The sequence below is a fragment of the Cucumis sativus genome, chromosome 5 (genome assembly GCF_000004075.3).
Source record: "Cucumis sativus cultivar 9930 chromosome 5, Cucumber_9930_V3, whole genome shotgun sequence".
Lineage (NCBI taxonomy): Eukaryota > Viridiplantae > Streptophyta > Magnoliopsida > Cucurbitales > Cucurbitaceae > Cucumis > Cucumis sativus.
Genome location: NC_026659.2, coordinates 3,512,905 through 3,528,320, shown reverse-complemented (window position 1 = coordinate 3,528,320; position 15,416 = coordinate 3,512,905). Strand labels below are relative to the sequence as shown.

Here is a 15,416-nt window from a genome sequence, read left to right as displayed (position 1 = left end):
CATGGCATCATTAAATCGTACCACGTGGCTGGCTGGAAAAGCACCAGATTTGTTCGTAAGAAAAAAGAATGAATCCGCGCCACAATTTTCAACGGAAAAATCCCAACAAGCCTTCACCTTCCTTCCACAAACACTCGCACAATCCGCATCTTCTTCTTCTCCATTTCCATGTCCATCTTCAATTTTTCCCCTTCTTGTTTTTCCTGCTTCTCTCCTCCACCTCCTCCCCGTCGTCGTTCTTCTCATTTTCCTGTCACAACTCATTCTTCTCCAAACCCCATCACCGGACCCCTCGCTGTTCTTTGGTTCAAACATGACCTTAGAATCCACGATCACCCTGCGCTCCATGCCGCCTCCTCCCAATTCTCCTCTCTTATCCCTCTTTACATCTTCGATTCCCGCATTCTTTCACGTAACCTCTCTCTCTAACTATGGATTTATTAAATAGCAATGTAGATACTGTTTGAATGTCTTGAATCTGTTGCGGCCTAGAGATGTCATTGTTTTGTATTGTGTAACATTCTCTCTAATAGAAGTGTTTAGTGTGACTTCTAGCTATTGTACCACGTAAATTGTGCTGATTCTCTCTTCTTCTTTTTTTTTTTTTATGTATGACAAATTCGTATCAGATACAAATGTCATCACATGATGAGTCAAGTTTAATGTATATGTAGGGTTTTCTGATCAAATGCTTGAGATTCTTCTTCTTGCATTGGAATCCCTCAGGCATTCTCTCAGGGATCGGGGTTTGGATTTGTTGATCAAGTTTGGAGATGCGGAATCTATACTTCGTGAGCTTGTTGTTCAGGTGAGATGACGGTCCATTTTTCTAGGGTTCATAATCGTGATTTGGGGCTTAATTTAAGGATGATTTCTCAAGAACCATTTGTGTAATTTGTGTTTTTATTTTTTGAATTCAATTTCAAGGTTTTGAACAGGTTAAAGCTACCCATGTTTTTGCTGAGGAAGAAGTTGAGCATGAGTTGTGTTTGTTGATGGATGATGTATCTCAGACCTTGTCCACTTTGATTCGGAGTCCTGATCTAACAATTTGGAGGACGCCATTTTATGATATAAAGGTCTTTCCATTTTTCTCCAATCATCTCCTTTGCTGCTTTTCACTTGTTGATCTTTATCCATTAGTGCTGTATTTATCAGAGCGTTGAGTCTTTGCCTGAATCATACGATGAGTTTAGGAAGCTTCAACTTCCTGTAACTTGTCCACTTTCTTCTCCAACATTACCTTGCTTGGAAATGGAATTGGACTGGGGTACGTTTTTTTTATTTATTTTGGAGAACGAGAATAGCATTCATGATAAAGAATCTTTCATTTGTATGATAAGTTGTTATAAAATCATTAGGTACCATGCCCACATTTGATGCCTTGAAGGAATTTATGAATAGTACTCGATTGAATGAACCGAGTGATGAATGGTATTCAATCAAGAATACAACAGCTGAAACTATGGTTCGGGCAAAATTTTCGAAGAGAGGAAACAATGAAAACAATCCCAGTTCGAGAGAATCCAGGACAGAGAGAATGGGGAATTCAATTTTTTCTACACAAAGAGGAAAGAACTTCATGATGGGAGGTACAGAAGGTGTGTTGAATGCTTTAGCTGCGTACATAAGATACAACGAGGGAACGTCTCGAGATGATTGGCAAGCGTAGGTGTTCGTATTTCTCTCTTTTTCCTATCCACTATCTATCTAGGAAAGAAGGTTGAAAAAAGAAGACAGAGAAATTAAGCTCAGATTCTTATCTAAGTGCTAAGGGATTTGCAACCATTTTATTTCTTTCCTTTCTCTTATTGATATCTTTTGTTGGCCCATCTTTCCACGACAATTGATTCAAATCTGTAAATTTGCAAACCTTATTTATCACAGCTGAGAACTAAAGCACAGAGCATTCTTGTTCTTGTTCTGTTCTCATTTCCATTTTATAATGAAAAAGAAAATCTTGAAGCATCCATGTTTATTTTAACTAAATAGCCCACTGAGATCTACGTTTTATGCAGATTACATGAAATGGTACGCAATTCTGAAAGTCGAGATGGAGCTTCCTTTATCAAACTCTTTGGTCCTGCCATTCATCTGGGAATAATTTCTAAAAGGAAAGCGCATTATGAGGCCATCAAGTATGAAAAGGAAAGAAATGCTGGGTTTCTATCTCCTTTTGGATACTCTGCACGCAGTGTTGCTGCAGCAGTTGATGCTGTTCTTTCCTCAGAGGTACCTCATTTTGTTCAAAATTTCTATATGTACTTCTGTTTGATTGGTTGGTTCTAAAAATTGGCCTAACCGAATGAAGTTTTACATCTATAGATGAATTAGAATATAAAAGTATCGTTAGTTTCTCATTTGATTTTCACAACACAGTGGTATTGGCTTATGGGTCTGAAGAGCAAAGGAAGACGATTGGGAAGTTATTCTTATCGGAATTGGAGATGGAATGGCTTTCTTGTTCAGGTTGGTTTCATGAAATGAGAAAAGAAGATAAAAGCTTTTGAGAATTCAGTATCTTTGTTATCCTTTGAACTTTTGATTGCTTGCGACTTTGTGCTTGTCAATGGTTCTTAAAGAAAAAAAAAGTTGTTTGGTTGGTCTATTCTCTGCAAAGCTCTGACGATATATGCAATGTCCACATCCCTCAAGAAAGGCCCCTTTTTCAGTATACAGTTGTTGGATGTGACGGCCCTGCCACTCTTTTGGTCCATGGTTTTGGTGCTTTTTTGGAACATTACCGAGACAATATACATGGCATTGCTGAAGGTGGAAAGCAAGTTTGGGCTGTAACAATGTTGGGATTTGGGAGGTCAGAAAAGCCAAACATAGTGTATAGTGAAGAAATGTGGGCTGAATTTGTTAGAGATTTTATTGTTGAAGTTGTGGGAAGACCAGTGCATCTTGTTGGAAATTCAATTGGTGGTATGTATAAACCTACTGGATTTGTTTTTCAAACTCTCAAAACTTCTTTCTTATAACACTATCGAGGAAGTTTGCTTGCTTGCTTTTCAGGTTATATTGTTGCCATTGTCGCTTGTCTTTGGCCCGCTTTGGTCAAATCCATTGTCCTCATCAATAGTGCTGGCAGTGTAATTCCAGGATATCTTTATTTGCCATTGAAAAAGGTGTTTTTTTAATATTACTATTTTCATTTTTGCCAATTAACATTCACTAGTTATGTGCATTAGTATGTTAATGCGATTGTGTATCAAGGCCACATAGGCAGGTGAGTGGATATTACAACATAAATTGGAGCCTTATTGCTCGATTTTTCTTACAAGAAACATAAATTATTCTTTACAGAGTTCTGAAGCCCATTTTTCTTGTTAGGTAGAATCATCTTTAATTAATATATTAGAAACCTAGACTTTGATTTGAAGTCGTCTCAATTTGAAATATTTCAAACTTAGCTATGCTAGCTCTAGCTTTATTCTCATTTTATATTTTCTAGTTTGAGAGTAGAAGATAGAGTTTGAATGGTACAAAATCTTTGAAAGAATGTTCTTGTACGCAATTGGAATCAGAGAGAAAATTGTGTAATTGTAATAATTTTTACTTTTAATTTCATGGACCATAGTTTTTTTTTCTCCCGTCTTGGAGCTTTCCACATAAATTCCTATGCATTCATAGTTTTGCTGTTTTCTTTTAATTTCTCAGTTTTTTTTATTCCATGATGACGTTGGGGGCTTTTCCAACAGAATTAATAATTGCAATGAGTTAATTAGTTATTTCTTAGAACAATAGGTTCTAAAATAGGCATTTTGAAAGTTGTAAATGAAAATAAAAGAAAAGGTGTCAACAATAGCAAAGGTAACCTAAATAATAGCAGATAAAGCTCTAGTCTAAATAATAGTAAAATTTTCCCATAAAGAAGTATGTTGCAGCATGAACTAGATCTACTGGAATAAGCTTGTATGTATTATCAATCTCGAATTCATATATTTGATTCTCACTCCTAAAAAAAATCATGATGCATATTATATTTACTAAGTTACATATTTGTCAAACCCGATTCCTAACTTTCACTTATTGTTGTATTGAAATATAGGATAGACAGGTTTCTATTGCTGCATGGTTGGGCGCTCGACTCCTTCTATCTTATTTAAGAGTGAAAACCAAGGACATACTGAAGAATTGCTATCCTACTGTATGTGAACTCATTCTCCAATCTTTTACTATTTCCTTGTATTTTATTATATATATATATTAAATCATCGATTCACCCAAAAGCTTAAGCTGATGGTTGAAAGCAAATTTAATTATATATTACCAACAATATATATGTTATAGAACTTAAAGAAGTTTCCAACATTACTTTGCTGTGCAGAGAACGGATAGAGCTGACGATTGGCTTATCAATGAGATGCTAAGAGCTGTATCCTTTTCGCTAAGTTTTTGTTTTTATGTATAGAAATTATATCAGTTTTACTTTTCATTACATGTTATATAAGTTTTGGCATCAAATATCACCTTAACAGATTATAAAAAGTCCAAGGATCCTGGTGGCCTGGTGCTTCTAGAAAGTATTTTCAGCTTTGATCTTACGGTTCCACTGAATTATCTGTTGGAAGGATTGGAGGGAAGGGTTCTTATTATCCAGGTAAGACAATGGCTTTTACCCTATTACTTTTGCAATTTTTCTTACAAATTTAAAAATAACTATATTCAGTTCCAAAATAGAAAACAATTCAATAGAGAAGGAAAACCCTACCCATAAAATTTGTAATTTGTATTTCACAGGGAATGAAAGATCCTATCTACAACTCCAAGTCTCTACTGGGGATGCTTAAAGATCATTGTGTTCGGGTTACAATCAAGGAATTGGATGCTGGTATGTGGAGAAAATCAGTTTGATGAATAGAGACGAAGAATATATGTTTTAATATTCACGTTTTCCCCATTCCAACTTTGATTTCTTATATATTATCACCTTTTTCAGGGCATTGCCCACATGATGAGCTACCAGAAGAAGTGAACTCTATACTGTGTGAATGGATAGTGGGAATAGAAAGTACATAGGAGGACTATAGGAGTCATGGAAGTTCTTTCCCCTTTTTTCGAGCGGTTTTTTTACTTATATTAATGTTCTCTCATGACATGTAATTTATTTGTAGTTTGCTAGACATAAATTATGTAATAGAAGAATTCGAGATTTGTTTCAAATTCATTTAGTTATTTTGTAAATGTCAAAGTCAAAATTAAAGTAAATCTTGACAACTAATAAAACATAAGAGTGTGGTGAGTGAGGGCATGTGCACAAGATCAATCAAAGTAAAATCTAGAACTAGTCATTATATTGATCAAAACCTTAAATTATATAGTAAATCAATTTAAGCCATAAGTTGGAATTTCATTTTAAAATCAAAATATATTTCCAATAAAATGTCTTCAAAAACAAAAACGACTGAAAATGGCAAAATGATAACATTCGATGGAAATAGAATAAAAGAAGAGCAAAATGGCAAAATGCGTAATACAAATCGAAGCATTGGCTATCAAAATAAATCTAACTATTAAAGTAATAATCTAAGCCAACACATTAAACCAAATGGATATGAAAAGACCATCCACATTAAACATAAGGGATATAAAAGCAGAATACAGATCATCGAATTATATTCTAACTTTTCATCTAAGTAAAAAAAAACTCCAAAACGAAATGACAGGAGACAAAAATTTTGCTCTCGAAATTAGTTATGAACTTCAAAATTATGACAAAAATGGATAACGCATTAACCTTAACATTTGAGATTGAAACAGGGCAGGCACACAGAGTACATAGAACTCTAGATAACTACGAAGTGGATTTAAGAACTTCAGAAATATGGGACACATCAATCGGCAATTGTGACTTCAACCTCAACACCAGGTTCGATGGTGATCGAGGTGATCTGCTTAACAACGTCAGCAGAGCTAAAGAGGTCGATGACTCGCTTGTGGACACGAAGTTCAAATCTGTCCCATGTGTTGGTACCTGGAACATAAAGTAATAAGATCCTTAACCAATTTTCTGATGAATATTAATGTGAATATGAATAATAAACTAAAAATTCTGTAGGGAAACTCGTCACAGTACGAATCCAAAGACAATTTTCTATACTTGAAGAGTCAAACAATGATTCAGTTTTGACCCTACTTTGATAATAAAGACGAATTCATGGAGCAGAATCACCAAAGCTACCCATCCAAAGTTAAGTATGAATAGCAATGAACCGGTCTAAGAGTTGTACACACGGAGGAGGGATACGAAGATAACAGGATTAAAAACACTAAGACACTAGGTGTGAAGATCAACATATCATCAATGATATTTGACATGATGCATGATGCATGAATATTTGACTAGAAACACCAATGATATTCGCAGATGCCTGCAAATATATAAATACAAATGGATGATGGGGAAAGAGAGATATGGGGGAAAAATCAGTTGAGGGATTGATCCAGGGTAGCAATTACTAACAATCAGATGGAGGATTCCATAACCAGGTTTGCAGTTAATCTTAAAATAAGGCATTGATTCAAAAGTACCTTCACCGCAGGGAGATTTCCTTGTGGTGATGTTCAGGACTTTAGTTGGCATCCTCACAGGTCCTTTGACCCTCAGTCTCTTATCTTTGGCACCCCGAACCAAATCAGCACAAACTGTTGGTTTAAAAAACAAAGTAAACCATAAGAATTGAACTGAAGGCACCAACAAATAAATGTTCAATTATTTGTAGAAACACAGAAATTAAGGGCAAGAAAAATTGTTGTTGTGTAAAGTCAAAGCCCCCCATGGATGCTCTAAGTTCATTTCAGCAATAACTAACAAGTTAAAAATCGAGAAGAACATGAACAGTGAAAAAGCCAACGATTTACAAACGACAACAGCAGTCACAAAGCAAGTGAGGAAGAATCAATACATTTCAGAAACAATTTACAAAAGAAAAAAGCAAAACCAAGAGACAAACAACATATGAGTTCAAATGCAATATTAGCTCTAAAAAAATCCAATTTGCTTCAAAAGAGAGATATAAGGAGATACCCTTTTCAAGGTTCTTCACATTCTTGGAGGAAAGAGTGATCCTAATCTTGTGGATCTGCTCTTGTGCGTCCTCCAAACCAGGCTTCGTAGGCTTCATTGCTGCATACGCCATGTTTGCTTACTTACTACCTGAAAACAAAAAATCCAACACTAAGAGAATCAGATGCAAGAAGAATACGGGAAACACCACACCATGAAAAGGGGGAAGGAAGTGGTGGAGAAGATTACCGGAGCGAAGGGCGGCTACGGCTGAGCAGCTAGGTTTTTATGGAAGATTATAAGAGGAGGGTAGGGTTTTTGTATTAATATTGGACTTAGAGGCCCGAATGCTAAATCGGGCCAAAATCCCTTTGTATTTTTCTCTCTTTTTTTTTTCTTTCTTGTGTATGAAAATTAAATTAGAAGGGATTTTTCTTTTTCCTTTCTGTGAAAAATAAATAACATTACTTTATATTAAATATCCCTCTTAAAAATATTTTCTTTGTTAAATTAACACGTCTCAATTTTAATTTTATTATTATATATCAATATCCAATTTTCAATTTTACTTGTTAATTCATATTTCCTATTTCATTTATATTATTTTCTTATTAACAATTTTATATATATAGTATATATAAAATCTTAGAAACTTTTTCCTTTTTTTTTTTTGTTTTAGGTTAAATTCGTCTTTAATTTTTTTTTGTAATATAATAATTATGGAAGACTTATTTTATTCCCACTTATGCAAATTGTGAAAAGTTGGAGTAAATGTTTTTTCATTTACATTTTATAAATTAATTAAAAGTTAAATATCTTCCATTAATTCTAATTAACGATACAATTTTAATAAGGAAAAGTTGAAAAGTTTTGTTAACATTTTTAGAAAGGGCTTCATTTATTTATTTTTTTCTACCAACATTATTTTTTATTAGTATATTGTTGAAATTAGTTTTTATTTCCTCACAGTTTTTTTTTCAAAAGTTGAGTATTTAGTATGTGAATATGAAAACTCCTTTGAAAAATACTGAATATACATAATTAAAGTGACAGTAAATATGCAAATATACAGTTAATTCATTGACACCCCTAACTCGGCTAGCTAGCTATGCATACTAAGGAAAAATAAACCCTTATTTATTACTTATTTTATTCTTGATTTTAAATAACGTAGGAAATAGAAGATGATGGAGAAGCTAACATTTTTAATTTTTATGAATATATATTTCTTTTTCAATTTAATACATTTTTTTTTCTAATTTCATTATAAGGTTTTTCATTCATATTTTGATGGAAATTTTGTTATTTAAATACAAAAAACAATGTAACTAATTGCTAAATTAAATTAATTGTTTTTAGTTGTATTAAAATAATGGTTAAATCCTATGATACTCTACATTTTACTTTTATAATGTTTAATTAATTTATTTATTATTCTCTTCCCATCTAAAAAAACTCACTTTATTAATTAATTCTCTTATTAAAACTTATATTTTTCTTATTCATTTTTTTCATCTTTCTCTAAACCTTTTATCTCACAAATATTCACATTCCTTCTCTCTATCTCTCAACCTTTCAATTTCTTCCCCTTTAAAATCTTTTAATATAAGTCACAAAAAAAAAAAAAAAAAAAAAAAAAACTAACATGTGAGAAAAAAATCAAACGATCATTCTTATATTTTTTTTTTTTGTTGTATTTATTTATTTATATATATAAATATATTTGCATTGGTGTGTATATTCCTTCCTAGATGTTTAAGTCATATAATCTTAACAGTTTTTCTTCCATATGCTAATGATCTAAAACTTGAAATCGCAAAAACTTTTAAACGACGTATTAATGATTTTTGTCCTCCAAAAAGCATTTTTTTATCTTATTTTAAGTTTAATAGTATTATTTAATATTTATATGATAGAAGTTAATAGTTTTGTTATTTTGTAATTTATTTTAAAATGTTGTTATATGGTTGATAGATAATTTGGATTGGTTGGGTTAGGAGTATATAATTACTATATGATTACACAAATTTGAATAAGGAATGTAAAGATGATCTAAGTTCTAACCATTTCCTTTTAATTGAGTGAAAAAGAGAAAAGGTTGGATAATCCAAAGGGACATTGAAAGAAAGAGTGTTAGGGTTTTAAACACAGAGGTAGTGAAGAAGAAGAATTAAGGAATTAGGGTTTTAGACAGAATGACAATGGGACTAAGGCCTTACACCCAGAGAACTGGCAATGGCTTGGGATCGCCTTCTTTCGACGTTGATCAAGGCGAGGTTCTCATGCACGTATTGCCGGCTGTCGGCATCGTATTCGATAATCGGCCTCCCGAGTTCCCCGGCACTCTCTACATCTCCTCCAGGTATCTTCCGCTTCATTTCGTTCCATACTCTCTGTTTTAGTGTAAGAAAATTTCGAGAATTAGGACCCCTTTTGTGTGGGGAGCTTCTATTTTATTGTTTTTTTTTTTAAATAAAAAAGAAGTTGATATTTTGTTAAGCGAGTGGAGAGGGTGTGTTGTGCTCTTCTTTTATAAACGAAGGCCGTTTCTGAATCTTTGGATGAATAGTGTGCTGAATTTGGTAATGAAATGATCGATTGTGGGAATTTGGTGCGAGTATGAGAAAGAAAATGGTTGTGGGTTGAGTTAAGAGGATTGGGAGTACTCTTGAGCTAAAGGAGATTAAGACAAAGGGGGAAATTAAGAATGAACACTGAAAAATTCCTAGAAGGGAAAATGCCGTGGGAAGTGTTGATTGCAGTCGAAACAGGGGGGAAAGAGGTACATTCCTTTGATGTCATTGTTTTTTAAGGCTCAAAAAAGTACGATTTCTTATCTATCTTGTTTGATGTGTTTCCATTCTCGGTGAGAGGTCTTCATTTTCTACATGTGCCTTTTCCTGAACAGTCGACATGATAGTGTCTTCTTTTTCAATGATTTGTTGGTTATCTCTTTAGATTTAATGTTAGAGTTTGCAGGTGGTTACTGTGTAGGCTTGCAATTGGGAAATTAGGATAGAAAGGACATCTGCAAATGTAGAGTGTGCCGGGACTTCTAAGTTCTCTTTAAGCTCTTTTGTAGTCACGATATACCTTTTTTAAGTTAATGCCAATTAAATGGATTTTTTGTCATAATACTTAATTGTAGGTGTGGGAGGTTATTAGGTTTAATGTATCTTTTGTGTTTCCCTTCCTTCGTTAGCTTTTGTAACCATCAGCTCCGCGTTGTCTAATTCTTTTATGGTTGTAAGCCCTTCTTGATGTTAGTTTTGGGATTCGCTTTCTGGGATTGTTTGAGTTTGGTCTAATTCTTTTTGGGTTAGAGTCCCATATTAACGCTAGTTTTGAGATTCTTTGTTTGGGTTGTTTTTTGTATGTTCTTGGACGTACTTCATTTTCGTCAGTATGAAAGCTCAGTTTCTAACTATATATATGTATTAATTGTCTATTTTTTAATTGAACACGTCCTACAAAAAAAGAAAAAAAAAACTAATTGACCAACTTGCTGACTCATTGAGAACCTGATCATGTTTGTAGGCAAGTGGTTTGGTTGAGTGATGTGATCATGGCAAAAGGTTATGCAGTTGATTTTCTGTCCATGTCATTGCATGCAGTTTCAACAGACCCAGAGGCCTATACATCTCCTTGTTTGTATGTTCAGGTATTTACTTGTGCAGTTTTACATTATTCTCATTAATGTTGTATCGTTAAACAGATTCATTAGCAAAAAAGAGTAAGGATTGAGAGATGTGAATTCAAATTACTTGCTGTCTTATCCATAAAAAAGTTCCAGACATAGTAGAGGTAGGGTTGATGAGGAACAGTTGTAGATATCAAGGAGATAAGTTTCACGAGGGTGATGTGACCATGAAGATGCAAGATCCAAACTCGAATTTGAATCAGTATAATCAGCTTTTACAATCCAGTTGTTGAGGCAGATAGGGGTTTCTTCATTTTGCTGTATTAATGGAAACCAATGAGGTGGGATTGTGGCAGTTTTCTTGGAGGAATAAGTTTGGGACTTGGGGTTAGTTTGCCTTTGTGATTCATGGGTAGAACAGTATGTTTAGTGTGCTGTTGGGATTCAAGTTGGAATTGGATAGATGAAAAAAAGAAATATCTATTTTTTCATTAGTGTACCTGATTTTTCTTTGGAGAAACTATTGGATCCTTCACACTTTGAGGACAAGGTGTGTTTTAATGGTTGGTTAATCTGAGCCCATCGGGCTTCAGGAAAATGTTACAGGCAGTTTAGTAATCAACTAAAAAGTTTGTTAGTAGGGGCCAAAAGGTGGTCACAATTGGATAGGTGGGTGAGGAGCATGAAAGCAAGCAATATCTATTTGTTTGGGCTTGGACATTCAGGAGAGGTGTATATACTTAGATTAGGAAGCAAGGCTCCAAGTCAAAATATCTTCTGTATGGTAGAAGGAGACTTAGATAACCTTCTATAATTAGCTAGTCATAACTTGGTACCATAGTTTAGCAAGGTCGGCTTATTAATTATAGGAGTGTGGGACTTGGTCTCCCTTGAAAAGTGGAGACTGGAAACTTTGTTTATAGTTTGTAACTATAAGTGTGGGAGAACACTAACTTGTGAAAGCATCCCATTCTTCGCAAACTCACTCTCTCTTGTGTAAACTAAACGAGGTAGAACACGATGGCAAAGCATTCATCCATTCCACCCTCAAGTGTCGGACACATCCGAGGTCATGCAGTCACAATAGTTCCTTTCTTAGCCTCCCTGAATAGGAACTAGGAGCCACCTTTCCTTGGTATAGACCAGCCTGAACAACATTACAAGGAATTTATAGGCATCATATCTGGTTGCACATGTACTCTACCCCCGTCCCCGTCTATGATCTCACATGCAAGCAACTAGCGTCAATATATCAAACAAATCAATCTCATTTGGGATCAGGCTCTTGTTCTTGACAATCACTTTTTTTAAGGCGTGTAATCTACGCACATTCACATAGATCCACCCCATGTCCTATGAGATAGAATTGGGGCCTTGTGGAGCTTTGGACGCCTTGGTCAATCCAACATCTGTCCAAATGCTGTCGAAGTTCAACCAACTCCCATGGAGACACAAGATATTGTACTTTGGATGGGGGCTCGACCCCAAGTTCAAGATCTATCTTATGGTCGATGTTGTTGAAACCGAAGGGAGAAAGAGTTTTAGATAACTTTAGAGGCATTACATCATCATTATCCCGAAGAACTCTGGCCACAACTTTGGGCACTTCCACAAACTTAACTAGATTAATCTCATTCAAGGTGGCAAGGTGGGACTAGGAAACGTTTCTACATAGATTTTTCTTTTAAAAATTTTGGACGTTAAATTTCCATGTTTGTATACTTTGAAGGACTATTATACACATATATTTTTAAAAGATAACTAAAGATCACATGCCCTAAAACCCGTCTATGACCTACTTTTTCAGAAATGAACATGTCACCATGTTCATAACATGTTAAATCTATGCCCCATGTACGTGCCCATGCTTCTTATGATGCATGTTTATCATACTTGCTTGTATACATTCCAACTTTTTGAGAAATCCATGAGAAACATTTGATAAAAAATAGTTGTTTCCTATCTAGCAGTGTAATTAAAGCTTGCATAAAATTCTTGCTCAACTATCTGCTTGTAGGCACTGTTTTTTTCTGGTCCTTTATATTTTTTTAATAACATTTGCCAAAAGCTTTTATTTCGCCTGCATTTCCTTTGCTGATTGTGTTTGAAGATTGATACCGGGGATGATGAAGAGTTAGAGAATTCAGATTCAGAATGTCATGGTGAAGAGTCTGAGAATTTTGACTTAGCTGCAGTTAGAGAGATGAGGCTTGTACCTTCGAATCCTAACGAATGTATGTCTCTCCTCTTTTTTGATTGATTGTGAAATGTTATTGGAGTGTAGAATAATCTTTACTTTTTTATTATTATTTTTTTGCTATAGTAGAAACTCTGTTCGAGATATTCTGTCAGTGTGCTGAGCTTAATCCTGAACCAACTGGAGGTTAGTTCACTTTCATAATTGACCTCGGTTTCTATTTTCATACAACTAGTTGGTTTTTTTGGTATGAACTACCTGCTTCCTTCAGATGAAGAAGAAGAAGAGCACAACTGGTTTTTTGGTGCCGATCAGTTGGAACAGATGCCAGGTATGTAATCAATTAGATTGTGTGATTCTTCTGAAGAACCACTTGTTACAGATGATATAAAATTCATCTTCTGTAATATTTAGGACTTTCAGTAGCAGGAGATGACGAAGAACAATTCTCCTCTATTCCACCAAGTTCGATCGGCCACTCAAATGGAGATCATGATCAACTAGCTCGCACAGTGCTTCAGGTATGTTCATAAACGCATATCCCATCTACTAAAGTCTTCATTAGCAAACTCAATGAACATATTTTTTATTTTTGTTTTTGGCCTTTTTTCTTTCTATTGGTTTTCTGAGTGCTTTTGTTGCGTAATGTTTAGCTTCAAATCAATGATCGACGTTTTGAGGACGCAGATGAGATGGAACCTGAAAACAATGGTAAGCATTGTTAGAGCTTGTACCTTAAGAATCAGACTGTTCTGTTGTAAAACTAAACCCCTGCTGTATATGCAATTTTTGCGATCCGCATCAGTCAGATTAAATTTTAGGCACTTAGTTTTCCTTTGTAGTTTCTACTGCCTTGCTTAATTGACTTGCTAGAATTTGGATTCTTAAATCATCATACTAAAGTGAGTTTGGATTTATGCTGTGTTTGGTTTTCCATATTTTAAAGAGTAGTTTGATAACTTGTTTTGTATCTTCACTTTCTGAAATGGTTATAAATTGTAGGGTTGTAAGTGAATTAAGAAAAAGATGTTCATGTTTAATCTTCTCTTTCCCCTCTTCTTTTGTACCATTATAAATTACCCGTCTTTCCTTAGTTTGTAACCCTAAGTGTTGCTTGTAACGTATATTTCCTTGGTACATATTTCTTAAAAAAAAAAAGAAAAAAAAGTTAAAAATCAACGTTTATCATCTAAAATTTCACCTAAGTAATACTTAGGGGATGTTTAAGGTAAGAGGCGGTAAATACTGTAACAAATAATAAAAGAAAAATGGTAGACGTAGCAAATTGTAAATATTAGCAAATGGAGGTTTTGATGTAGTGTTAAAACTATAGTTAACTTTAGAGATTGTAGAAATGTTTGGTGAACGTTTGGGGCAAGAATTATACTAAGACTATATTTGTTGCAGTAAATAATATTATTTTGTAGTATTTACTATAAAATAGAATAATCTACCTCCAAATAAAAAATTATGATTATGGTTTCGATTCCACCTTCCTCAAATCTATCTCTACCATCCATTCATCTTTTATTTACCATGAACACACTAATTTCAGTAACTTTAATTTATGCACCATTCAACAATTGGTCTAAATTATTAAAGGGTTAACTTAGATTACTAACCTAACCCGCAAAAATCTTAGAAAAACATATCTCAATGTGACACGAGAATACTTCTTTGAAAATTTCAACAACCATCTAAGTTTGAAATGCAAATGGATGAAATTAAACTTAGGATCAAAATGGACCTAAATTGACAAGTTTTGGTTTAACAATTATTTTCTGTTCCATTTTTATGATGGTATTTATACAAGAACTCCTATATGTTTTCTTTTTTGACGCATTTTTTAGATTTAAGGGTAAGTTATTTTATATCGAGAGTTCGAACCATCTTACATAGACTAATTTCATGGAACAATGTTTGAGAATTAACTCATAAGTAGGTGGTTATTATGATTTAAACTCATGACCTATTAACTATTATTGAAATTATACCTCCTTTTTAATGGTTAATTCTTGGTTTCATTTAAAAAGAATAGATGCATTATGCTCCTAATTTTTTAAAATGTATATTTTCAATCTCTTGATTTTTAAAAATAGATTCAAAATTAGAAGTATTTTTTATTCTCTTTTTTTAAAAAAATATATTATTAATAATATTTAAATTTTAAAAATAAGTTTTTATAAAATATAACAAACCGACAAAATATTTCTAAACAATTTTAAAAACGAAAAATGGTCACTTGCATGCGTAATATATTTGTGTACTAAGATCATTTAGATTTGACTATGCATGATTTTTTTTCAAAATTCTTTAATACACAATCGTTTAGATTTGACTATACATCGCTTATGATATATTTTTTTAAATTCTTTAGTACAATGTCTTTTTCATTATTTGTTACACCATTGTTTAGATTAAAAATATATAAGAAGAAAATAAGAAAGACTATAGAAAAGAAAAAGATGGAAAAACAACAAACCTCGAACGTTAAAGAAAGAAAAAAGTGTGTTCATGACATTTTTTTTTAATTTTGTTAAACGGATAAAGTTAACCAGATATTTTTA

General features: G+C 33.5%; 3 protein-coding genes across 5 annotated transcripts; 2 read left to right on the top strand and 1 right to left on the bottom strand.

Moving 5' to 3' along the window:
• Positions 1–86: 86 nt before the first annotated feature.
• LOC101210685 lies at positions 87–5,190 on the top strand. Of its 2 annotated transcripts, none has more exons than XM_031886033.1 (14): positions 87–412; positions 675–808; positions 939–1,079; positions 1,144–1,270; positions 1,362–1,668; positions 2,019–2,232; positions 2,380–2,469; positions 2,673–2,928; positions 3,019–3,131; positions 4,055–4,153; positions 4,334–4,381; positions 4,496–4,606; positions 4,747–4,837; positions 4,946–5,190. In XM_031886033.1, the coding sequence occupies exons 1-14, from the start codon at positions 169–171 to the stop codon at positions 5,023–5,025; spliced, it is 2,055 nt and encodes a 684-aa protein (XP_031741893.1). In that variant the 5' UTR covers positions 87–168; the 3' UTR covers positions 5,026–5,190. The 2 variants fall into 2 exon arrangements, with proteins under 2 accessions (XP_031741893.1, XP_004143716.1); XM_004143668.3 differs by having other exon boundaries at positions 88–412; positions 1,159–1,270.
• Positions 5,191–5,533: 343 nt separating this feature from the next.
• Positions 5,534–7,418, bottom strand: LOC101213765 (40S ribosomal protein S20-2). Its single transcript, XM_004143602.3, has 4 exons — positions 7,262–7,418; positions 7,034–7,162; positions 6,538–6,651; positions 5,534–5,980 (listed from the first exon to the last, which is right to left on the bottom strand). Exons 2-4 carry the CDS (start codon positions 7,143–7,145, stop codon positions 5,841–5,843), a joined length of 366 nt encoding a protein of 121 aa, XP_004143650.1. The 5' UTR covers positions 7,146–7,162; positions 7,262–7,418; the 3' UTR covers positions 5,534–5,840.
• A 1,619-nt stretch (positions 7,419–9,037) lies between these two features.
• Positions 9,038–13,889, top strand: LOC101214010 (chloride conductance regulatory protein ICln). Of its 2 annotated transcripts, none has more exons than XM_011656580.2 (7): positions 9,038–9,374; positions 10,550–10,673; positions 12,763–12,886; positions 12,976–13,035; positions 13,121–13,180; positions 13,273–13,370; positions 13,503–13,889. In XM_011656580.2, the coding sequence occupies exons 1-7, from the start codon at positions 9,208–9,210 to the stop codon at positions 13,572–13,574; spliced, it is 705 nt and encodes a 234-aa protein (XP_011654882.1). In that variant the 5' UTR covers positions 9,038–9,207; the 3' UTR covers positions 13,575–13,889. The 2 variants fall into 2 exon arrangements, with proteins under 2 accessions (XP_011654882.1, XP_004143651.1); XM_004143603.3 differs by having other exon boundaries at positions 9,039–9,374; positions 13,264–13,370.
• The last annotated feature ends 1,527 nt before the right edge of the window (positions 13,890–15,416 follow it).